Here is a 25,870-nt window from a genome sequence, read left to right on the forward strand (position 1 = left end):
AGCCGGTTAGGCTGTTGAACCGGAAGAGGTTGGCAATTGTATTCGACTCGTATGGATATGGAGTTAAGCATGATCAGCAACGGCCCCTTTCCTCATAGGAAAGCTTGCTACTGCGAAGATGGTTGGTGGATCAAAGAATTCTTTGACCTTTTAAAGAAAATTCTATTCGAACTTACTTAAGCATTCGAGGGGCTCGCTGAGTCTAGTTGAGGGTGCGATTTGTATAGAGCCGAGGCTCTAAACAATCAAAATAAAGCGCACCTTCAAATGGTGTCAAGAAATGTGGTTTCAATACTAGAAATCTTTGTAATAGCCTTAAAATACATTTTCATGTCTAATTATAAAATTTAAAGCTTCAAAAATAGTCTAGATCGAGTAGATCTATGAAAAATTTGAAAATTGACGGTTCAAAAATGCATTACAAAATGCACTATTTCCAAAAATTTGAAATCCATTTTTTTCTCATGTCCATGCATCTTGAGGTCGAGATGATCAATTTGAAGTTATTTGGCATCAAAACAACCTTTTTTAGTGAAATTTTTGAGGTGTGTCCTAATTTGATTGTTTAATGCCTCGCACTTATATAAACTTTTTTTAAAAATATATTATCAAAAAGTGAGACTTAGATTGTAAAATATAAAATATATGAAAATATTTGTGAATATATAAAAATTTAGATTTAAATGTCAAAAGTAAAACCATTTCAAGTATTCACATATCCTCAATATTTATGAGCTACAAATTTCATAATCAGTAATGAAAATAGATGTTAGAGCCGTCTCGAGGCTTTTCATACTTGAAGTGTTTTCAAAACGAGTTTTGAGGTGGCACTATATAAATCTTTTTAATTCTTTTTTTTTTGGGTAAAACCTAGGGCTTATAGAAACTACACCTTCAGAAAGGAAAATTTGCATTTCCCTTTTATCTTTTTTGAATTTTAGATAGTTCTTTTCCAGCGGTCTCTTTTTTTAAATTTTAGTTTTGGTTGGACCCAACCCGATAGGGACCAACACTGACCCGGACGGGCCCGAACCCAAACACTACCTGGATCGGGTCCAAGTGACCTAGACCGGACTTGACCTGAACCCGATTGTCACACATTTGGCAAATTGTGTACAGCTGGGTGGACCATCCATATTATGGATGAATGGTTCACAGCAGCGTTTTAAAAATCGCCGAGTCGAACCGGACTCGCCCGGTTCGACTCGGAATTTACGAAAAAGGGACCGGATCGGTTCAAAAACCGGGAATCGTCCGGTTCTAGAGAGAACCGGACGATTCCGCACAGTGACTCGCCGATTCACTGTGCGGAACCGGCGAGTCCGTGAAGAACACGGGTTGCACAGTGTTCTTCACGGATTTTTTTCAAATTTGTCATTTTTTGATCATTTTTTTTGTTTTTTTCGGCACGTGATCTGTTTTTCAGGCTGTAAACAGCTTTATTCAGCTTTTTTAACGATTTAATGGTGGAAAAATTGGTTGTTTTTGGATCAAGAAAAATTCGGGGTTTAGGGTTTCCGCCATTTTTGAAATTTCATGCCAAATAGGGCATGAATCTTTCAAAATTTGTAGGCATATTGATCTTAAAGCTGTGAATCAAAAGATTTTGTTACTAATTTGTGAAAATCGTTGAGAAAAACAGACTTTTTTCGAGATTGAAGGCTTCGGTTCACAAAAACAGGTAAGAACTTTGGGTTTTTTTGTTTTTCCGCCATTTGATTTATTTCATGGCATATTTTGAACAAAATGAGTTCAATAATTAGGGTTTTTAATCTTTATTGTGTCTAGTATGATTTAAAATTTTTAATTTTACGTAATCTGGTCAATTACAGCAAGAAATTTGATATGAACAGTGAGATGTCAGGGGAAAAAAATTCCGCTGTTTTTTTTTTTTTTTTCCGCCTTTTGATTTTGTTTTCATGATATATTAGAAATAATGTGTTAAAAATTTAGGTTTTTGATTCCTTATATTGTTGTTTATCAGAAAATATAGTCAATTGGATGTAATTTATTCACTTGGAGGTGAATTTTTGAGTTAAAATCGCTTATGTAAAACGACTCTGTGAAGAACAAATTTTTTTTTTTTTTTTTTTTTTTTTTTTTTTTTTTGTAGCCCATGATAGAATTTTTTGTAATCTATGATCGAATTTTTTGTAATCCATGATCAAAATGTTTGTTTTTTTTTCTTGTAATCCATGATCGAATTTTATTTTTTATTTTTTATTTTTGTAACCCATGATAGAATTTTTTGTAATCCATGATCGAATGTTTTGTAATCCATGATCGAAATGTTTATTTTTTTTTGTAATCCATGATCGAATTTTTTGTTTTTTGTTTTTTATGTAACCCATGATAGAGTTTTTTGTAATCTATGATTGAATTTTTTGTTATCCATGATGTAATTGTTTTTTTCTTTTTTAGTAATCCACGATCGAATTTTTTGTTTTTTTTTGTTTTTTTTTTTTGTAATGCATGATCGAATTTTATGTAATCCATGAACGAATTTCTTGTAATCCATGATAGAATTTTCTGTAATCCATGATCGACTTTTTTGTAATCCATGATCGAATTTTATGTAATCCATGATCGAATTTTTTGTAATCCATGATAGAATTTTCTGTAATCCATGATCAACTTTTTTGTAATCCATGATCAAAATGTTTGTTTTTTTTACTTGTAATCCTTGATCGAATTTTTTGTGTTTTTTTTTTTTTTGTAACCCATGATTGAATTTTTTGTAATCCATGATGGAATTGTTTTTTTTTGTTCTTGTAATCCACGATCGAATTTTTTGTTTTTTTATGTTTTTTTTTTTTTTTGTAATCCATGATCGAATTTTATGTAATCCATGATCGAATTTTATGTAATCCATGATCGAATTTTATGTAATCCATGATCGAATTTTTTGTAATCCATGATCGAATTTTTAGAAAATTTATGAATTTTTTTTTTTAATCCATGATCGAACTTTTTGAAAATTTGTTAATTTTTTTTTTAATCCATGATCGAATTTTTTGAAATTTTGCTGTACTTTTTTTTTTTATTTCTTTTTATCCATGATCGAATTTTTTGAAAAATGATGATTTTTCGAAAAGATGTGAAAATCGTGATAAAGTTTTGATTATCATGATGTATTAAACATTTAAACCTAATTTTTAATTTTTATTGTTTGAGTTTGCTGTAATTTTTTTTTTTTTTTTTGGACTGGGAACACAACAAAACACTAACACTCAGGGATTTGGGAATAGTCAGACGCCCGCTAATATCGATGATTCGTTTTTAGATCGAATCAATGAATTGTCAAACGAATTCAATCAATGGCACCAGCGTGACCAAGAAGAACAACAACGTCGTCTATCATTTTATTTTTAGATCGTATGTTATTAATTTTATGCTTTATTGTAGTCCATGTATGTTGATATACTTATTCCATGATAATTCTATGTTTATCCTTTTGTGTGATGTAAATTAAATGTTGAATGGCGGTTCATGCAGGGAAAGAACATATCAATATTCGCATATTCATCCAAAAACATGAAAATTCTTAATGGAGTACCCTCATTTTTATTGAATTCCTAAAAAACAATATTTATAATGAATTTTAATAATTTTTTCGGATTTTTTTGAAGCTTTATTCTGACCGATTCACCCGATTCCGATCCGGACCGCCGATTCGTCGATCCGAATCGCCGATTCGTCGATCCGAATCGCCGATTCGCCGATCCGGATCGGTTTTTGAAAAGCCCGATCCGGATCACCGATCCGATTTTTAAACCATTGGTTCACAGCGTTGCAAGGCTTCATCTTATAGTTAAAACAAGGGAGAGTCGAGATGGGTGAATGTCGAAGGTTAAATAATTACAGGGAAACCCCCTCTCTCTCTAGGAATATTTCCTTCTTCCCCAATCCACAACCTCTCTCTGCCTCTCTTGAAAGGTGGGTGCGAGCTGCATCGAACACCGTTGAAGTACTCTCTCTCTCTAGAAATTAACGTTCATTCTTAATCTCTCTCTAAGAAAACGTATAATCGAGTTAAATTCTTTGAGAAAAGAAAATACACTCTCTGCGAATTTAGCCACAGAGTCAAGCTTCCTGATATATATTGCCTTCTTGCATAGCATAATACTAGAGTGAGAAGGGTCTTCCATTAAAAGAATCAGATTTTCTCATTTTGTGCGTTATGGTTCTGAACATTCTGGTTTGCTCGCCATTTCTTCCATGTTGGGTTATTCTGCTGCTTTTTTTGAGCATTATTCTTGATGTTGTGTGAAGCTATTTTCCTCAGCTTTTGCATTAAAATTTTGATTGATGTCCCTTTTATATGTAAATATATGGAAGAACTTTTTCGAAAGCTTATGTTTTGTCCTATGAGTTTCATGCATATGTTCATATGTACAAATTTGTTGAATTCGTACTAAAACTGAGTGTTCTGTTTTGATATGGCATGTTGTTTGATCTGAAAAAATTGGAAGCAATTGAAACTGGTGGCGTCCTAGAACCCATATTTTTTAATGTGGGTTTTATATGGAACGAAACTAGGGTGGGTTCGAATTTGATCAGAAAACATAGTGACACAAGTAATTCATGGTGTTCCTGAACTGGAATCCATATTTGTCTGCATTCCTTTACTTCATTGAATGTACGCTGGAGCTAGAGTTTCTGCATTGATATAACTTTTGCTTTATATGAAAACATAGAAGAATGTGTGACCGGTCGTGTTCCTGAATTAGAGCCCATAATTTGGCCTTTGGTTATTTTGCTTTTTTATTTGTTGAATATATACTGAAGCTTGGCTTCCTGCATGGATAAAACTCCAGTTTTGATATAAAACAATAGAGAATATATGTCACTAATGGTGTCCAATGGTGAAAACCTATATTTTGGCATATGGGTTATATGCATTTCTAAGTACGCTCCCCTGTACTCCCTCCACTTCCTTGGATACTAAACCAGGATTCTCTGAAGAATGTGAAGATGGTATTTGGGCAAGTGGTTATTGGGCCGCCAGGTTCAGGCAAAACAACTTATTGCAATGGCATGTCACAGTTCCTCAAACTTATTGGGAGGTACCTTTTCTCAATCGTTTCTTTTTCTATTAGACAGTCTGTCCACATTCTGTTTTCCCTTGTTGCTAGTATGAATGCTTTCTGTTTCAAAATCAAGAAGATTGGACAGGTTGTTTCCTCCTTAAGAATGAAATATCTTCTTTTTACATGATGAAGAGGAATCTCATTCCAATTCCTTTTGTAGTTTAATCTTTCTCATTTTTCATGTATTACGGTCTACGAAAGGTGAGGACCTTAAACTTTCCTTTAACCTGTCCAAAGCCTGGGTACAGGGGTGGGATTGTGTTAGTAGGCTGCCAACATAAATCTTTGCCAAAACTTTTCATGAATCCGGAATCTATGATGATGATGATGATTTTTCATGTATTACCCAAGCAAGGACTTTGGGGAACTAAAGACCATAATGGAGATAATTTATTATCATTCACTCCACTTTCATTCTAGAACATCTGACTTTACCTATTGGAAAATAAGATTAAAAATAAAAATATCTAAAGCTTTGTCCTCAACATCTTTGATATATATATATATGTAATAATTGATGAGAAAAGAAATTTTCAGTTCTTATTGGTTAATGTTGGGTAACCTTGGTAGCTCTTCTTGGTTGCTGGTTGGCTAACCAGTTCCATGAGTGAGGGCACGTCATGTGGAGATATGCCATCTCTTGATTATCTTGGGCATTATAAAATGAGAGTAGCAAGAAATTCAGGGATGCATATTCTTGCTCTGGAGTGCCTAAATAATGAAGAGGGACTACAGCACTGCTGCTATTGCATTTGTATTGTAGACACGTATTTCCATGCAAGTTCAGAGAAAGTCACAATTTAGAATCACAAGATGGCTTCACTTAGTGAATTGTTTCTATTCTATGCTAGATTCCCAGGTATGAAATACTAAAGGATAAGTGAACCATGAAACCAAACTTTTGTGGTAACTATCATATGCATCTTCTTTTTTTGAGTGAAGCTCCCATATGAATCTTCGCCTTGTTGGGGTGGGGGAATTAGGGATACTGAAGTTCCATTTTCAAGGTGCTGTGGTTTAGAACCTCTAGATGTGTATGAGTAAGACATGAGGCTCTCTAGATGTGATCTGAAGTGTGGGTCCTTGTCCATGTGTTTGGCAGTTTGCAAGCCTTTGTGCTCAATGCTGATAACTTATTCATGTATATTCCCTTTCTTTTAAAATCAGATAAAGTTAATTGTAGATAACGTATTTAACAGTGTAGAACATGTATGTCTTATGGTTTAATTTTATTTTATATTTTTCCTGTTATGCCTCCCATTTTATTACGTCTATATATATTTTAAGGAGATAAGGTAGGTACTAATTAATATGAATTTTTGCGATAACATTCCATAACATTAATCACATTATTTTATGATTCACTCATCACGAAGTTTTAATAAAGGATGACAAACCCGTCCCAACAATCAATCCAGATAGGAGTTCTATCTATATTCCTAGTCAACATTCTCAAAGTCAAGATTTTCCATGGGAGTTTCTGGTGACATTAAAGCTATGAATATAATTTTCATTGCAGGCTGGTTGTTATCCATGATGATTTGTCATGTAGTCATGATCAATGAACTCCTTTTCTTTCCTTACAGTCTCTCCTTCCATTGTAAAATTCAAACATTATCAATTAATTACCTATAGAATATTGACACAATCTTTTCCTCTATCTTCATGTGATTCCCATCTTCCATCTTTAAGCTAAAAGGTGAACGCCTCAAAGCTTGGAGATGGATTTTCTTTAGGCTGGGTAAAATGAATGGAAGTTTTTATGCTTAGCCTTAAGGCTCATTAGTCAAAGCTTAGCCCTGAGGTGCATGCCCTTCTGTAAAGCATACACCTGTCTGAAAATGTGGTACAAAAAGGATATTAAAATAGAACGATGCTGTAAATGCTGTCTTTACGAAGAGATAGGGCTTGCTTGTGAAGCAGGAACTGTTTACATCCTGTGTTACCAGATTTTCTTAGCTTCTCTTTTGGCCAAAGCCTTCAGCTTTGATCTCCAAACCAAATTGAAGCTTGCCTCTATATGGCACCATGAAAATATTCTTCATTATTTTAATAAAAAAATATCAGTAGTTTGAAATGTAACTGAATATCAGCAATATTTTTAAAATATTGGAGATGTATTGAAAAAAATCGCTTAGTTATATACATTTCTGAAAACATTTTTATTTTTTATTTTTTAAAGAATATCTAAAGACTTCCCGTGAATTAGTGCTTAATCACCTGTCTTCTCATGCGAAAATGAAGCAGATTCCAAAGTGAATCAGATAACACTGGTTATACTTCCTAGTTTCCAATGAGTTTCAAAATTTCCCCCCTAAAGGATTTTAACCCTGAAGGAGTCACTGCCCTCAAAACAACTATCTTAGTAATTAATTGTACTTACGGTAGTTATTATTTTGCCATAACTAGGTTCATGGATTATGGAAAGACTGATATGGTCAAAATGTTCTATTTTTACTCCGTTTCTTCTCAATATCTAGTCTCATGGATTTATAAATATCTTTTTATTTTCTTTGGCAGGAAAGTTGCTGTGATAAATTTGGATCCTGCAAATGATGCTTTGCCGTATCCATACTTCAAGAAAACAGATTTCCTCAATAATTATGATTTCCCTGTTATTTATGATCAAAATAATATCCTTGTAATGTTTCTTCGTGATGCTGCGATATTTGAGTTTTCACTACAAATAACACAGATATGAATGTGCTGTTAACATCGAGGATCTTGTGAAACTCAGTGATGTAATGGTTGAGAAATCACTTGGTCCCAATGGAGGTCAATACTTATCAATGATCGGTTCATTTATTTAGTTTAGTTTGCATCCTAAATGTTCATATGTACTGTTCAGAACTATATTTTTTGAATAAAATATTTCTTTTTCAAGTTCTTTGAAGCAGTTACAATGCCGCACGTCATGCAGGTCTTGTTTATTGCATGGATTACTTGGAGAAGAACATAGACTGGTTGGAGTCCAGATTGAAACCTCTTATTGCTGGTTAGTATTTTGTTTTTAACTCATGAACAATTATTTGTTAAATTCTGAATGAGGATTATTATCGCATAGTGTGATATGAAGCTGGTTCTTGGTTGAGCTATACTTAGCTTTCTAGTTAAGTTTGAATGAAATTACTGAAATTGTTGCTTTTGATACTTTGAATTTAAGAAATTGTGACTATGCAACTTGAATGTGTTGTGTAGACACACACACTCTCTCTCTCTCTTTCTCCCTCCCCCCCCAAAAATAACACCCTGCCTCTTCTTTAAGAGCAATTCAACTGGTGGCCTTCTCTTATTCTCAAAAGAAAAAACAGTTGGAGTTCTTCATCTTACACTCTACCCATTTCAAAGTTAACCATGTTTGATGTATAGTAATTTTTTGTTTCCTAGTAAATTATTGGGAAAACAAGTATTTATTACTGATTTGGGTTTTTGCCCAAATGATTTGGACACTATTTGGATTTTTTTAATCGCTGTTTATTTGTGATGATTTGTTACTATGCAATTGGGCAACATATTTGGATGGTTTGGATTTCCATGCTAAGAACATAATGATGTTTGGAATTCCCTATTAGTTAGGTTATGTAGAGATGGTATGGATTGGACAGTATAAAGTACGTCTGGTGTGTTCATAATATCTTAAAACAATGTATGCTTGAATTTGTGCAAAGTATCATCATCATCATCATTTTAGCTTTTTTCCAATTAATTGGGGTTGGTTACATGAATCTTGATTCTCTATTCTGTTTTATTAAAGGCCACGTCCTCAGTGAGGCCATAAGTCCCCATATCTTTTCGTACTACTTCCAACCACGTCTTTTTGGGCCTACCTCTTACTTTTTTTAGTCATTCCACTTGAACTAATTCGCATTTCCTAACAGGTGTTGAACTTGATCGGCGCCATACATGGCCAGCCCACCTAAGTCTACTCTCTCTCATTTTATCGCCTATTGGTGCCACGCCTAAATTTGTGCAAAGTATCATGTTTTCATTTTACATAAGTCTATTTTATAAAGGTGCCGACAAACATGTCGGTTTCCTGACTTGGACATTGTGTCAGACACTGCTCTGAAAGCAGGGTTATACACAACATGACTACAATATTGAGTCAGCACGTGCACCAATGGGATTAATATATGTCTCAGCTATTCACTTAGCTATAATTATCAACAGGGACCACTATAATTTGTTTTGCCGTTGCACACCTTGTTATAGGAACGGCTTGCTTATCACTTACATGCTTCGAAAGCAGTCTCTTGATTTCGAGGTGGCTTAAATATTTCAATGAATGGCTTCATGATAGACGGACGCTAGTAAGGACATCTAGGTGGGGGAAAAGCCTCAATAGGGCATACCACAATAACAATTGTTTAGATGACTAGGGTTTCAGCCTGTGATTGCTTGAAGAAGGAAAAAAAGGAAAACAAGCCTCACTCAATTAAAAAAAAAAAGGAAAAAATTTGAGAAGATGTGTTCAGGTGGTTTTTCAATAATTTGTCAACTGGGACAGTCATTTGTTGCGTACAAAGATATGCAGTTGATCTAATGAAAGAAGATGGTTGTGCCTTCAATCTGAATTAACCCCCGGAGCACTCGTAGCTAAATTAACTTTATATTATTGGGTTTTGTAGTTTTTTTTCATGCAGCACCCATTCCATTAGAATATAATGATGTGATTTTTTCATTTTCCAGTAGTTGAGAGGGGGTTTCTGAAACTCAAGAACAACTTCTTGAATTTTGAGGTAGGAAATCTAAGTTTGAGGAATAAATTGAGTAGAGGGCATCACGTCCATTTTTTACGGTATAGGAACATTTGTTTTGCCACATCAAGGAAGCCTAGAGTCTCTAAGGGAATAGCTCTAGATACTAATTATGAAGAAAAATGTCAGGAAAGAACAAATTTTCCCAAATTTCATGATGCAAAGTTTCAATCAATTATGAATTTATGGAAGGTTTATTTCATATTTACAGTTGTTACAAACTGAAAAAGATGAGGGTATGAGTATGACCCTTGATACAACAGAATGGCAGACCGGGATTCGTGTAGCCGATCCCAAGTAGTTGGAAAAAGGCTTTGATGATGATGAAGATGATTAACAACGGAAAAAGATACTATCTTAATGACTATGATCCTCATGGCTTTGAGACGACTATGATGGTCAAACCACGTAAGAAAAATCAAGGAGTTGATCAAATCAACCGATTTACCAGAAGCATGGTTACTTTTTTTTAAAAATCATTTTATTTAGGTAACTCTTCAATTATTTTGTTAGACAATGCACAAATTGTTCATATTCTACGTTTGGAACCTTCAACAAGTGAGGGCATTATGGTAATTTGTTTACTAAAGTTACTCAAGCCAAATGACCTAAATTATCCTTGCTTCTTCGAGGTTCTCAACTTGGAACATGTTCTTTTTATCAATGTTCAAAACAGCGTAGGTGGCTGCCTACGCAGTTTGGGCTCTGGGCTGCCTAGGCACTAAGGCGGCCGCCTAGACTCAAAGGTGGTCCGTGTTTTTTTTTTTTTTTTAAATTGGATCCCCCACACCTCACCCCATTTTATTGTATATACAATATGATAATGATTACAAATTAATACTATTTTTTTGGTTTACCAATAAATGAATTACTATCGCATGCAAAAAGCATTTTCGATAAATTAATAATTACAAATTAATATTATCTTTTGATTTACCAATAAATTAATAATTATTGTTACATGCATAAATTTTTTTTGATAAATTAATAATTACAAATTAATACTATTAATTTTGTTTACCAATAAATTAATTACTATCACATGCAAAAAGTATTTTCGATAAATTAATAATTATGAATTAATACTATTTTTTGGTTTACCAATAAATTAATAATTACTGCTACATGCAAAAAGAATTCTTGATAAACTAATAATTACGAATTAATACTATTTTTGGTTTACCAATAAATTAATAATTACTATCACATGCAAAAAGTATTTTCGATAAACTAATAATTACGAATTAATATTATTTTTTTGGTTTACTAATAAGTTAATAATTACTATCACATGCAAAAAGAAATTTCGATAAACTAATAATTATGTATTAATACTATTTTTTGGTTTTTTGAAAAATTAACAATTATTGTTGCATGCAAATTAATAATTATTGTTACATGCAAAAAGTGTTTTTGATAAATAAATAGTTTCGAATTGATACTATCTTTTTTGATTTATCAATAAATTAATAATTATGAATTATATAAATTATTAAATTAATAATTACGAATTAATTATCATATTTTTAAGGCGGTGCCTATTACATTGCCTAGGCCCTTGGGCGCCTAGCTTTTATCTGCCTAATATTGTCCGCCTTAACCATGCCTAGGCCTCTTTTATAAAAGTCCGCCTAGGTGGTTGGGTGGCTGATTTTTCGTTCATTGCTTTTCATTAAAATCTTCTTCCAAGTTGGGAACCCCAAACAGGCATGAGTATTTATGTCTTTCCACCTATATATATTTGTGTGTATGTATGTGTATGTGCATGTTTTTGTATGGTTAACACCCCATAGAATCCAATATGTTATATTTAGAAAGGTTGTGAACCATTTTTATTTTGATAAAGGGTAACGGTGTGAACCATTATATTACTATAGTCGCCGCTTTTTTTATTTTGTCTACAAAATGAGTACGGGCATTGTTGTCATATGAAAAGGTATTATTGATAGTTTCATTAGTTATAGAATGCGACTCTAGGTACTCTATTAATGTAAATGCTTTTGTATTTTTAGTGAAAATTCCAAAAATATCCTTGAAATGATAAAAATACCATTTGTCTTTTAGTGAAAATATCAATAATGCCCTTTTCAATGATAGAAACGCATGTACCCATTTTATACCTATAGAATATAGAAAGGGACAGCTACAGTAATTTTGAAAGTTCATACCTCTTTTTAAATGTAACCTATACAATTTCATGGAGCGTGCAGGGTAAATTATTAATTTTTTTAATTAAAATTTAAAAGCAATTGATTCATTATTTTATATTAAATGCACATGAACCACAGGAATTTTACAGTGAGTCGCATAATAAAAATAAATGAGATTATGGGCCATGGCAAGTAGGGGAGCTGAAATTTATCCTTAAACTACCATAGTCTTTCCTCAAGATCTAACTCTGGTCTCCTATCAATATAAGGCATGTAGTCAACATATACAAATATGCACGTACACACACAAACTAATATAGTAGTGTGTTTGTCTGTACAGTCTTCTTTATAATTGGCAATTTATCTAAGGGGAAAGTTTATATAGAGCTGAGGCTCTAAACAATCAAATTTGAGCCTACCTCAAGAATTTCACTAGAAGAGGTTGTTTTGATGTCGAAATATCTTCAAATTGATCATCTTGACATCAAGATGCATGTATATGAGAAAAAAATAGATTTTAAGTTTTGGAATAGTGTATTTTGTAACGTATTTTTAGACCGTCAATTTTCAAGATTTTCAAGTTTTCTTAGATGTATCGATCTACACTATTTTTGAAGCTTTAAACTTTATAAATAAATATAAAAATATATTTTAAGGCTATCACAAAGATTTCCTGTATTGAAACCACATTTCTCGACACTATTTGAAGGTAGGCTCTTGTTTGATTGTTCAGAGCCTAGGCTCCATACAAACCGGACCCTTTATCTAATCATATATCACAGTTTATCTAGTCATACATCGATTATAAAAAATTATCAAATCATATATCTAGTGACTATTGATCATGATCCCTTGTTAAATGGAATCATGATTCCATCCAAAGTGGGATCGAGATATCTTACTAGTTGAGATCGAGATCCCATGTAATCGTTTATGAGCTCCATTGGAGGATCAGCTCTGGACATGCAGATAATTGTTCATGGCGGAGGACGATCCCTTAGGGAAGGTGCTCCCTTTGCTCTGTGATTGCTAGCTGACCTAGCGATGCACGGCTAATATATCAGGCTGTTATATAAATTAGGATATCAATTAGAGGTCCAATAGTATGACATATTTAAAACCTATGATAATAACGACATAGCAAATGCAGAGAGGATTGAAGCGATCAATGTGATGATGAGGTTTCCGAACACATCATAGAGATGTCATAAAGTCAAGCTGCAATGTGCCTAGCAGAGGAGAGATTGAGATGTTCTTGAAAGGAAGGCACTCTTAAGAAACAATGACGAGTTGCTAAAGTTGCATGTCTTCTTGTTCAAGTTAATTCTGAGCATAGAGCCTTATAAACATTTGTAAACTTCTAAGTTGATGGAAGCATTGAGGTGCTCACCACTGAAGTGGCTATAGAAACAAAGTCGATATGAGGATGTGATTGTTGTGAGAAGCTCTAAATGAAACGGGGTGATTTTTGCAAAGTGCAAAAAATAACAACCGCAAGCAAGCAACAAATAGAAGCAAGAAAATAATGCAAGGAATACAGAGAATTTACGTTGTTCATCACATATGTGACTACCTCCATGGGTAAAAATGATCAATGACTCTCCAATAAGCAAGAGTAAAAAGAAGTACAAGATAACTCTTACACTAGTGAGCAAGAGAAGCGACACATATATGGACTTTTATTCACCTTTATGGAATCTCTCTCTTCCATGACATATTCCAAGGTTTCTCAACACCTATTACCTCTTTCTATATAAAAACCATACATATAGAGGTCCATAGCTACTTCCTGAGCTATTCAACTTGAGGTTGCTTGGAATCCAAGGCAAGCCCCAACGTGTCTCAACCTTAGCTTGAATTCTGGTAGAGATTCGACAATTTCCATTCGATCATCTTCTCCATGCACACCCCATCGGGGCTCATCTTGGCAACATATTAATCAAGTCCAAGCATGGCTTAAACTTTTGTAATGGAGCCAGCCTTGTTAACATATTTGCAACACTCTTCTTGGTGTCATTCTTCGACTAACCGAAATCACCCTTAGCTATTATCTCATGGATAGAATGGTGTCGATATTAATATGTTTCATCCTTGCATGGTAGACATGGTTCTCGGCCAAATGTATCATGCTTTGAGTATCACAATCATGGTTACCAAGATCTCCTAACAACCAAAGGGTTGATCCAGCTCTCGAAGCTTGTGAACTTGCTCCTCAGCGATTTTTAAACTTTGGGATCTTGATCATTCCTATTAGGAAATAGGGATCTAGATCTTGAGCTACACAGAATCCACATTCCTTTGCACCATATCTGAGGGTATACTGAGTCGAGGTTCCAACCAATGTAGGATCAAAATTCCCTTAGCGATAGACTCTACTATCTCTCTTGCCCTTGCCCTCCTTCTTAGGTCACGAGATCGAACCTTGAGCTTACCCTTAATGCTAAGTCAGGACCATTTTGCATAATTAGTAATGTGTGGAAGTATTATATACTATATTAGCTGCATGTTTTATTCACACTCATAATTTCCTTTGGTGGTAGACTATACTGTCCTTTTTGGGCTCTGTAATGGTCACGAGTTACCTTGCGCTTCAACTTCATACTCATCTTAGTACTTCTTATTCAATAAAGAAGGATGACCGTGATTGTTATTTACATTATATACAGCCATAAACTACTCTCAAAGAATGCAAAAATTAGTATTATATAATGATTTGATTTTATCAAGGGTATGTTTGATGACCCGGCAATATCCTAATATTTCAAGATATTGCAAAATCTATAGTGATCTTGATCTTAAATGATACTAAAATGGCCTGTGACTTGTTTGATTGAACAAAACCACACCCTTTAAAATCTAGATAATCATCAATGATTTGAATCCTACAAAATTCAACTCTGACTTGAATATTGTGGGATTCAATTTCTTCCGTCAGTTTTTTGTTTTCGCTTCACCGTTACTTGCACGAACCCAAAAAACCCCTCCCATCTTAACATCTCTCTCTCTCTTGGCAAGCTCTGCGAGACCCATTATTCTCTCCCCAAATCACCACTTTTCTCTCTAACACTTTTTCACATCTCCCCAACCACGTCTCTCTCTAATATTTTTTCTCATTACCCAAACAACCACATCTCTCTCTCTAAAACTGAGGCTTGGTTCTTCTATGAGGAGAGAAAGAAACAGAAAGGAAAACAGAGGGCAAGAGAGAGGTTAGCGAGAGAGAATAGTGGATCTGGGACACAAAGCTTCAGGAGAGGGAAGTATAAAAAGACGAAATAGAGAACGAGATGAATACAGATTGGAAAGAAGATGGGTTGTGTGGGTTGGGTACTAGTTTTTTATAAGTTTTGGACAAAGAGGTGGCTACAGAGAAGAGAGGGCTGCAAATCAAGTGATTGAGATGAAACATTGGACAGAATCCACTGGCTGCAAATCGAGCAAGTGAGATGAAACATGGACGAAATCTACCCGTTGCAAATCTGGCGATGGGGTTGAGCTGCAGAGAGAGCTGCAAATCAAGTGATTGAGATGAAACATTGGACAGAATCCACTGGCTGAAAATCGAGCAAGTGAGATGAAACATGGACAAAATCTACCCGTTGCAAATCTGGCGATGGGGTTGAGCTGCAGAGAGAGAAAACCTGCAAATCTGGAGGGAGAGAGGTTTTTCTTTTCATCGCCTCTTTTATCAAACCAAAGTGAAAGAAAGATTTTTAACATCTGGCCCAGCAAAGTGGGTTAGAGATAAGTTTGAAACCCTAGCTGGATTGCTGGTATCCGTTCGATAGAATGGATATGAAAAATCAAGTTTCAGGGGTGGCCATGATTGTTGGTGTTCGTGCTCTAGTAATATTGTCCCGACTTGAAAAGCATTGAATTATAAAAATTCTAAATTAATGATAAACAGTCAAGCACACAAAAAAATACATATTAGGATATTTTGTAATCTACGAATATGGAAAGCCATCATAGCCTTTATTCAAATTTTAGAACTTTTGAATATTTGAATCCTATTTTATCAAACATACCTTAAATTTTTTATAAAGTTTTAGTTTCTTGAAAATTTTTATTACTTAATTAATATATAAACTACAAGCAAATGATTACAAAAATATTAAATTATTATAGAATGTTTGGATTTCTTATATTTTTAATATAATTTTTAATTTTTAAAAATTCATTAATTGTTTGTAATATAATATGGATTGTGCTCCCAACCTAGGGAACCATAGCTATTTGAGGACCTCAATTTTTAACTACGTGGAGCTCATACTTGTAGAACTTATCATTCGATCCCTAGAAGTTGGGATTGAACCCCCCAACATATTGGGATCTCAATCCCTAAATTTTAAGGTGTATGGATGGCGATTCCGAAGCTAGGGACCTTCTCGCCTTTCACAATCTCTCGCTCCCGAGTCAAACCTGGAATTGGTTTCAATTCCGATTTCGATAACTAAGACCACAATAGGCCATAGTCTCATCTTGTTGTAAACCCCAAACCACGTACAAGTCCTTTACGCCAAATGACTTCTTTAACTACTTCAATTACAAGCATGTATTTTTCTCTAGTCATAGACAAGGCAATCATGGGCTTTGACATTAACCTCCAACTGATCGGAATTCAAACAAGTGTAAACACATCCTTTGATAGGCCTTTTATATTCCAAATCACTTTCAAAATCAGCATCAACATGACCGACAACCTCATCGAGCTAAATCCTAAATTGGACGCACATTTGATGCATCTCTTAGGTAACACAATATCCATTTCATTGCATGCCAAAACTTCTTTCCTGAGTTAGCCATATACTTGCTAATAACACGGCATGTGAAATATGTGGATGATTGCAAATCATTGCATACATGAGGCTTCCACCTGCATTCGCATATGGAACACAAGACATGTCTTCCTTTTCTATTCAAAGATAATCCGACCACAATTTGAGGAGTAGCCATGGGGTTTTTAATTCACCATCCCAAATCTGGTGAGGACGTTCTTAATGTAGTCCTTTTGAGACAACCTCAATTTTACCATGCTTTCTATATCTATGCATCTCCAATGTCATAATTTTATTTGTTGAACCTAAAACTTTCATTTCAAATTCTTTACCAAGCCGAGTCTTCAATTTATGGTCTCTAAAGAATTCTTTATAATAATAGGCATATCATCCACATGAAGCAAAAAGTGGATGAGTGGGCCATCAATAAATCTCATAAAGTGGATAAGTGCGCCATCAGTAAATCTCATAAATTAGAAACAATTATTATACATCTAAAATAACTGTGTCTAATCACGAACGTATCAAAGCACTTGTACTGTTGCCTAGGAGATTACTTTGGACTGTACTATGATTTCTTAAACTTGAGAACATTGTTCTCTTTGCCTTTCACAACAAGTTTTTTATGCTGAGTCATATAAATTTGTTCCTCAAATCTCCATGCAGGAATTTGGTCTTGCTATCAAGGTGCTCCAAATCCAAATCAAACATTCCAACCAGGGCTAATAACATCCAAGTAGAGGTGTGCTTCATAACTAGAGAGAAGATTTCATTATGATTAACTCGTTGCCTCTGTGCATGATGTATTGCAACCAAACTTGCCCTAAATCGTTTGCCACCAGATTCAAGTGATCTTTCCTTTTTCTTGTGAACATATTTACACACAATAGCTCTCTTGCCCATTGGGTAACTTCATGAGATGCATGTATGGTTCTTCTGAAGAGATTCCATCTTTTCATTCATGGTATCACTCCACCTACTACCAATGTTTCAAAATGGGCCACCCCAGCATCTAGGGGCCCAAGGGGTCCTATGTCACACGCCTAGGCCTGAGCAGCTGTCCTTGGTCTCCGGTCCCTAGGTACTGCCCATGCAGTCGAGGCGGGTGCTCAGGGCTTGCACCTTTTTGACGAAAAAAAAGGCCCGGAGGACAATTTGGGTCATTTTGACCATGAAATAGAGTGAAAGGGGTGCTGCTTTCGGGGTATTCTGAACCCCTCAAGGGGAGAAAAACTCATACCTAAACACTAAAGACACCCCAAATCATTTGATTTTTCAAATTTTGTGAATAAAAAAATTTATAAAGTTTGAAGAAGCATAAAAAAAAACTTACCCCTTTCCTATTCTAATTATTTTTAGTATATGCCCTTATTGGAGACTTGGAGCCTATGTTACTATGTTTATGTGTACTGTGTATGATGATTGTATCCCACTATGGAGTATGGAGAGTTGGAGACCAATACGCTATGGACTTGTTTATGTTTTTCACGAAATTTCCACTGATTTGCAGTTTTGAACGTGTTTCAACATTCATGCGCATATATTTGCATGATAAATGTTAGAATATGTATAAATGCAAAAACAGAAAAAAATAATACAAAATTGACAGAAATATCTGCATATATATGCATTGGGCAACACATATATACATATCTCTGAAAAGTTTTCACCTCAAGGCACCTGAAGTTCTTAGTGCCTGACTAGGCATGAGCGTTGAGCGTTGAGTGCCATGCTAGCTGCCTAGGGGCCACCCAACTCTTTCTTAAACATTGCATACTATTTATCATCCTTCGTAGCATCCTCAAAATTCAATGGTTCTTGGCCAAAGCATAAACACTCTCTCCACATAATCATACCACACCACTGGCCTCTTGGTTCTCTTTCCCCTTACAAGTGAGGATCATGTGGAGTAAGCTCAACGGCCTCCTTAGGCTTAACATTCTCTTCCACTCTCACTAAGAATTTCTAGCATGTCATTCGGAGTATTTTCTGAAGTGTTCACAACTCCACCTCAATGCCATCACCACTTCTATGATCACACTTTTCAGCACCCTTCTGAAGCTCTTCAACATGATAGATTGATCAAACTTAACATTATAACTGATAATAAACTTTGGAGACTTAGGGTCTAGGCACCATAATCAATAACCTATGTTATATCTGCATAACCGAGGAAAATACTCTTCTTCAATTTCAAACTATATTTATCATCCTTCACATGAACATGCTGTATATGACGATCTGTTTTCAAGGCAGTACACTTCAATGACTCTCTCTGCTTTAAAGTCCTTCAATAAACCAATGTCACTCGACATGTTGTAGGCCTTTTATAGAAGTGTCATGTTCACGTACCCAACAACTCCATCATGTTCTGGTGCCTTCCTAGTGGTGTAGTGACGAACAATTCCTTTGTCTTCCAGAAGTTCACAAGCTCTACTTAATTGTACCCTTCATCATTGTCGGTCCTCAAGCACTTGACCCATTTCCAGTCTATTTTTCGACTTTGTTTCGTAGTGCCTGAACGTGTTAAACATACCAGCCTCCTTCTTCAAGGTGTAAACCCACACCTTCTTTGAGAGATCATATATGAAGGAAACAAAGTACAAAGATCCTCCTTTTGAGACAATCAAGGGAAGGCCCTATACATCTGAATGAACATACTCAAGGATGTCTTTTGTGGTATGCACCAAGGTATTAAATTTCACCGTACACTGCTTCCCATAGACACAATGCTTATAGAAGCCCAACTTCTACTTCTTCATCCCATTGATCAAGTTACATTTGCTCAATTCTGCCAAACTCCTCTCACTTATGTGGCCTAGCCACATATGCTAAAATGGAATCAAGTTGGAATCACCACCATCAGATATGGAAACCATCAAATATAGCAACTGCTGATCCGTCCATGATGGTGCTCTCAAGCAACACATAGAAATTCGGTCCAATCTTCTTGCTTTTCATAACTACCCCTTCTCCAACAAATTTGGAGCTTATTGAAGTTTAAGGCACCTAAGGAGACTCTTCTTTTCTCTTTTCAGATCTAAAATGTAGTTTCCATTAGTCAAGGCTCTCAGGACTTCATCATACATCTTGATGTTAATTGTTTTTTTTTTTTTTCAGATATAAAATGTAGTTTACCTTAGCCAAGGCTCTCAGGACTTCATCATACATCTTGATGTTAATTGTCACTTCACCAATAGTCTTACAGACCGCTACATTCCACATCAAAATGGATCCACCATTGGAGCTCTTGCTTATTATGAACAAGTCCCAACGAGAGCACATATCGTAGGAACATGCTTAATTAAATATTCCTAACTCTATAGAATAGTCACAGCTCATCAAAACTGACAATATGTTTTATGTTGCACTGTTTGAGCCTCCATCACCAATTTGGTCGCATCAGAGGCTTTGTTCTCCTTCTCTTTTGGGGTTGGACAGTCCTTTATATAACGTTTTTTTCCTGCATTATTAACACCAAGCACTACCCTTTTGTGATTTGGATTCAGATCTAAATCTACCCTAACTTTCATGTCCCCTTTGTTTTCTTTCAATAGACCTCCCTCTAGCCATCAAATTTTCCTTGTGGCTGTGCATTACCTTGTCTCTTTCTCAAATTATTTGAGAGGAGTTTCAATTATCCTTCATCTTATATGTTTTCTTTTCCGTTGAGTGACATTGTGACAAGATGGTCATCAACTGAGGGAGCTAGGAAAATAGGATTGGTGCCTTATCATCATCTTCCATCTTAACATCAATGGTCAACTACTATCAAATAATTGTATTGAATTAATTCAGATGGTCTAGGATATCCTACCTTCGTTCATCCTTAGGGTGTACGGTGGTTGCTTCCATTATGACCGATTCATGAGGGACTTTGTCTTATACAAGATCTCAAGCTTCACTCAAACTTTTGCCACCAAATCGTTTTTAATGACGTTATACATCATGTCACTTAATATACACAATGGAATAGTGCTCATAGCCCTCGGATCTAAGTCTTCCTAATGCTTGTCTGACATGGACTTTGGTTTGTTCTAGTTTCCTTTCAATGCTTTGTGCAACCTTGTTGCACTAGCAAGTCCACTACATCGACCTTTGAAGTGCAAGTGCCTTTGCCTCTGAAGTCATGAACTCCCAAGGGACCTGAAAGCAACTGCATACTGTGCAATCCCTTAATACTTCACCTACCCAGCTGGCCCAGGCTTGCCGAAGACTACCATCAACTTTTAGCTTGATAAAGCTAGGCAATTGTGGGTTCCACAGGGAGGTTGGTCCGGTCTTAACTCTGAGGTTCTGCCTTATGCACTACAGCACCTGCAGTTAGAAAGGAAGTCCAGGCCCGGCTCAACAAAACAAAGGCATGGCCATAGCCCATGTAATGGTCACATCTCTAATCTTATCAAATAGCACCGAACATCGAGTTTTTGCCTGAAAGAATTCCTCCATTCTGCTCCTTCCAGAAACCCAAAGAATCATTGGCAGACAGTCTCCATAGCATTCATCCTTTCCAACATCATAACTGACCATTAACCAACTCAACCATGACCCAGCTAATCTGAAATAGGGCCAAAGAGAAACTCAAAACTTAAAGAGCATGGTGGCAATATGGTAGAAGGTGATCTATTGTTTCCCTCTTTCCAAAATAAATAGCAGATATTGGGTATTGGATTCCCTGATGATACAAGTGAACATTAAGTCGGTATAGCATGGTAATGATCAGAACTTGAAGAATGCCCAAAATTTTAGATAAACAAAGTCCTGCATATGGCTCAATTTCTTTTCTTCTTTTTTATTTGTGGAGCACGAACAATTCTGCTCAATTTATATAATTGAAAATTTTACTGAAACTTGATCATAGTACACTGAGAAATGTAAAAATGCTTTTAATGTACAGAAAGACCAAACTACATAGATTGCTTTCTAAGCAATATAATTCAACAGTGTTCATGAAGCAATGGCGCAAAAAACATGAAAACAATGAATTTATGCACTGACATAATCTTTTTGAGTCAATTATGCAACATATAAGTATTTCCTCGCTTAGCGAAACAGATAATTTATAGTGCTTTTCAATACAAATTCAGCAGTGTCTTATGAAACTCTGGTTCATCAAAAGTTCCTTGATTTTAAAATGAACTTCACTAGGTTTCTACAGTCTACATCACCACATGCTACTCGGATCCTTTTACCCCTTTGGACAAAGAAATTCGATAGAACTCAAATCTAAGTTCATTCATGGGAACAAAACAAAGTTATGCATTGAGAGCAAAGTTGAGAATGTCTCTATGACTTGGCCAAAGAATGAAATTCTTTTGTACACTTGTAGGCATTTATGACACTTGTAGGTTTTTAAACCTTGTTCACTCGACTCTGGTGAGTTGAGTTGCCGAATTGCTATGACAATTTGAGTGAAATGGATGTGCCAGTCGGCATAATATACTTTGGCATTGAAGTTTACTATCAATGAACTCAATACTTCCTGACAGTTGATTATTTACTCTAAATTGTTTCAAGTACTGCAGCACTTTGTTGGTCCATGAAGCTTAGTATGTGATACTATAGGTTAAAATGCAACCACTCTCTTTAAAATATAATTGTGTTCATGAATCATACTATCCCTGCTGAGAATTACTTTTGCTGTTTTGTCATGCAGTTTGAATTTTTTCTAGTGAGTTTGATGGGTTAGTATCTTATCTATTCCTAATTGATATGGATATGTCAAGTGTTCATTGTGGTCTTTTATTTCCTTAATTTTGAAGCTTTCATCTTGCAGATCATTACCTTCTTTTTGATTTCCCTGGGCAAGTGGAACTGTTCTTTCTTCATTCAAATGCTAAGAAAGTCATCATGAAACTCATTAAGTCTTTGGATCTCAGGGTATGCTAATTTTGTGCTAGAACATGTCTTATGTTAATGAGTAACGGTTGACACAATTAGAGTAACTTGTTACCCGTTTACCCAATTAGCAGAACAAAAATATACCTTAATCCAATGGAATATGGCATTCACCGTCCACTACCAATAAATGATGGTAAGAGATTTACTTTACCTGGGTGAATATCCCGGTGGGGCTCAGTTATGGCTAATCTCCGAAGTTCATCATCAGGCATGGATGGGGGCTGCCTTTTGGATTACCATATACTACAGTACATTGGATCATGGTGTACATCCCCTTATCAGAAGCTAATATGTATTCCTTCTTTGCAGTTGACTGCAGTTCACTTGGTTGATGCTCATCTTTGCAGTGACTCTGGGAAATATGTGAGCGCATTACTTCTCTCTTTGACAACCATGTTGCATTTGGAACTCCCCCATATCAATGTCCTCTCAAAAATAGATCTCATCGAGAGCTATGGCAAACTAGGTACAGTCAAAGTTGGCCACATTTGTAATTTTATGAAGGGAAAACCCACAAAGTTGTTTCTAATTTATAATCACTATGAAGATGAATTCTTTTTCTGGGAAGAAAGTTTGTCATAGACGTCTGGACAATATTATTTGGTGCTTACTTATCCAAACAAAAAAAGGGTACTCCAAGCTGCATCCACGGTGTGTTCCCACTGTGGAACAGTTGTTTGTCAACCCTCTCTAGTTGAATGTCCCTGTGGGCCCCTTTCTGCAATCTGCATCAATCTCCAGCCATTCATCTGTGGGGATGAAGAGTGGATGTTGACTTCGAGTATCATGTACCATAGTCCAATGGCAGTGATGTGCTTTCCCTTCTACTATATTTACTAAATTGACTTATTCCTCACCCTCGACATGCATTACTTAAATTGCAGCCTACAACCTGGAGTTTTATACAGATGTGCAGGACTTGTCTTATTTGCAATACCACCTTGATCAAGATCCACGCTCTGCCAAGTACAGGTTTGGTGCTTCCACAACAGGCCTTATTTCTCACTTTGCTTGAGCCAAAACTACCTCACTCTTCCTTTGCAGGAAACTCACCAAAGAGCTATGCGAGGTTATTGAAGATTATGGTCTGGTCAATTTCACCACACTGGATATTCAGGCATGCTAGGATTCTGACCATTCTTGAGAAACATCGTCAATTATGGATTTGTTTAAAGAGAATTGTAATTATAATCCAATGGACTATTGAAAACTGTATTCCATTGGGTTTGTAACACCAGTTCATTGGCGTCATCACTGTCAAATAAGTTCAGGACATGATCCTGATGATCGATTTCACCATCCAATGAAATGGGCGATGATCCAATGGCCTATGGTTCTCTGTAGTCTATTGAATTATGGTGTATGTGCACTTTAATTGGTGGTGCCCTCATGGGTTGAGTAACATTTTCAAAATCATCAGGACAAAGAGAGTGTTGGAAATCTCGTAAAGTTGATAGACAAGAGCAATGGGTATATTTTTGCCGGCATTGAAGGGAGTGCCGTTGAGTTCAGCAAAATCGCAGCTGGCCCTTTGGATTGGGATTACTACAGATATCCTTTTTATCTATCCGTTTATTTATTGCTTCTCCTTTAGTTATCATGCAATGATTTTTCCATTCCCTTTCATTCTTCATTTTGAGGCCGATATTCTTTCCTTGACACTCTACTTTACAACAGCAGCTGTGCAAGAGAAGTTCATCGAGGATGATGACAATTTTGAGAACTTACCAGGGAAGAGTTGATAGAATTCATCGGGACTGCATTAGCAGAGTTAGTCTACTCCCTTTCCTGTATAACTATTTTGATTAGTTCCCCTTCTTGGTGGCATCTTGGCATGACAAACTTTTGGAGTTCTTTGAAGCCTAGGAAATGCTATTCGTGTTCTTCATGATAGAAGCTGCTCCTATAAAGTTTGCTGTCGAGGATCTTTTATGATCTATATTGAGGTTTCATGTAAACCAAATTATGTTTCAGGAAGAATGAGAGTGCATTCAGCACATATCAAGATATATAACTGAACAATATGTGATTTTGTTAGAAAGAAATCAATATATAGGCTTTGTTAGCATTTGATGGAACTTAATATTGTTTTATTTATTTATTTATGAAAGAACTCAGAAATGTGCCTTACATTGAATTATAAAGTAAGCATAATCCCTTCACGCTTTGGAAATGCCTGAAATAAAAAGCTCAGAATTAAGCTCAAAACTTTAGCCTTGGCATTGGCTTGAAGGATCCTTAATCCATGTAGCCTTCCAAGATTACATCATTTTGTAAGCTTAAATCTTTAAAGAATAAATGGATTAAACTAGTGTTTTAAACCCAGATTTTCTGGGTGAATTGGCCATCTGGGAAGCTGGTTTGGATTGGCAAATCAGCCATCTAGATTTATGGATCGGCCAGTTTGGCTCGATTCGGCCTTAAAAATTTTCAAAGGACTTTTAAAAATCATGATAAATGTCTTTTACGTTTTCAAAAATAAAAATGGGGTCATTGTATTTATAGAATCTTATTATTCTAAAAAAATACATCAATACTGAGGTAGTTTTTTGTTTGGGTTATTATTGAGTGTTACATTCATTTTCACAATCAAAATGGAGCATACAATTATCAAATATATGAATACATAATACAAAATGGAGTATATAATTATAAGATGACAACCTAATACCAAAAGGCACCATGCTTCATTGTCTTTAAAATGTTGATTCTACTTGTTGAATTATTGAGAGAAATCATTTAGGCAATTGATTTCTAAGTATGTGTGTTCAGACTTACTTGAACCTCGCTAACGAATACTTTAGTGGTTCATGAATGAATTGGGCATGGTGAACGGCTCTCCTTGCCTGAAGTCTCTCAGGTAGTCCACCCTTGTGCTTGCCCCCACCTGCCTATTGCTAGGGCTTGGGTTGCATATCTTGGCTGGGACTGGATAAGTTCATAATCATCTTCTCTCTCATCTACCCTCCTCATCTCCTCCCCCTTCTTCTTCAATAGGTACATGACCACTTACATTTCCTATGAATGACTGGAATACTAGCTGGTCATTTGCTCCTCCCTGCTCGTCTACAACTTCTTGGTCATCTTTTGCACATGTTGCCTCAAGAAATGTTATCTTACATAGCACTAGTTTTTATTCTTCCACCAACCACTTATCGGCTATATCTGTGACAAATATTGGAACTAGGTTGATC

At 35.6% G+C, this 25,870-nt stretch overlaps 1 protein-coding gene across 5 annotated transcripts; it reads left to right on the forward strand.

The window, feature by feature from the left end:
- Nucleotides 1–3,825: 3,825 nt before the first annotated feature.
- On the forward strand, nt 3,826–24,754 carry QQT1 (P-loop containing nucleoside triphosphate hydrolases superfamily protein). Of its 5 annotated transcripts, none has more exons than XM_006843744.4 (11): nt 3,826–3,967; nt 4,954–5,066; nt 7,611–7,655; nt 7,786–7,865; nt 8,011–8,085; nt 22,552–22,655; nt 22,986–23,142; nt 23,561–23,648; nt 23,721–23,793; nt 24,097–24,227; nt 24,349–24,754. In XM_006843744.4, exons 1-11 carry the CDS (start codon nt 3,833–3,835, stop codon nt 24,416–24,418), a joined length of 1,071 nt encoding a protein of 356 aa, XP_006843807.4. In that variant the 5' UTR covers nt 3,826–3,832; the 3' UTR covers nt 24,419–24,754. The 5 variants fall into 5 exon arrangements, with proteins under 5 accessions (XP_006843807.4, XP_011623104.1, XP_088708859.1 ...); XM_011624802.2 differs by having other exon boundaries at nt 3,826–3,936; XM_020666736.2 differs by having other exon boundaries at nt 3,959–4,173.
- The last annotated feature ends 1,116 nt before the right edge of the window (nt 24,755–25,870 follow it).

This window comes from Amborella trichopoda, chromosome 12, assembly GCF_054954075.1.
Source record: "Amborella trichopoda isolate Santa Cruz 75 chromosome 12, AtrichopodaSantaCruz75HAP2 v2.0, whole genome shotgun sequence".
NCBI lineage: Eukaryota > Viridiplantae > Streptophyta > Magnoliopsida > Amborellales > Amborellaceae > Amborella > Amborella trichopoda.

What these genes read in the sequence shown, in the direction of transcription:
- QQT1 (XM_006843744.4), top strand. Translation starts at nt 3,833, where the DNA reads ATGGGTGAATGTCGAAGGTTAAATAATTACAGGGAAACCCCCTCTCTC. An exon ending in CTGCATCGAACACCGTTGAA is followed by an intron (nt 3,968 to 4,953) that starts GTACTCTCTCTC and finishes ATACTAAACCAG; the next exon opens with GATTCTCTGAAGAATGTGAA. An exon ending in CCACGCTCTGCCAAGTACAG is followed by an intron (nt 23,649 to 23,720) that starts GTTTGGTGCTTC and finishes CTTCCTTTGCAG; the next exon opens with GAAACTCACCAAAGAGCTAT.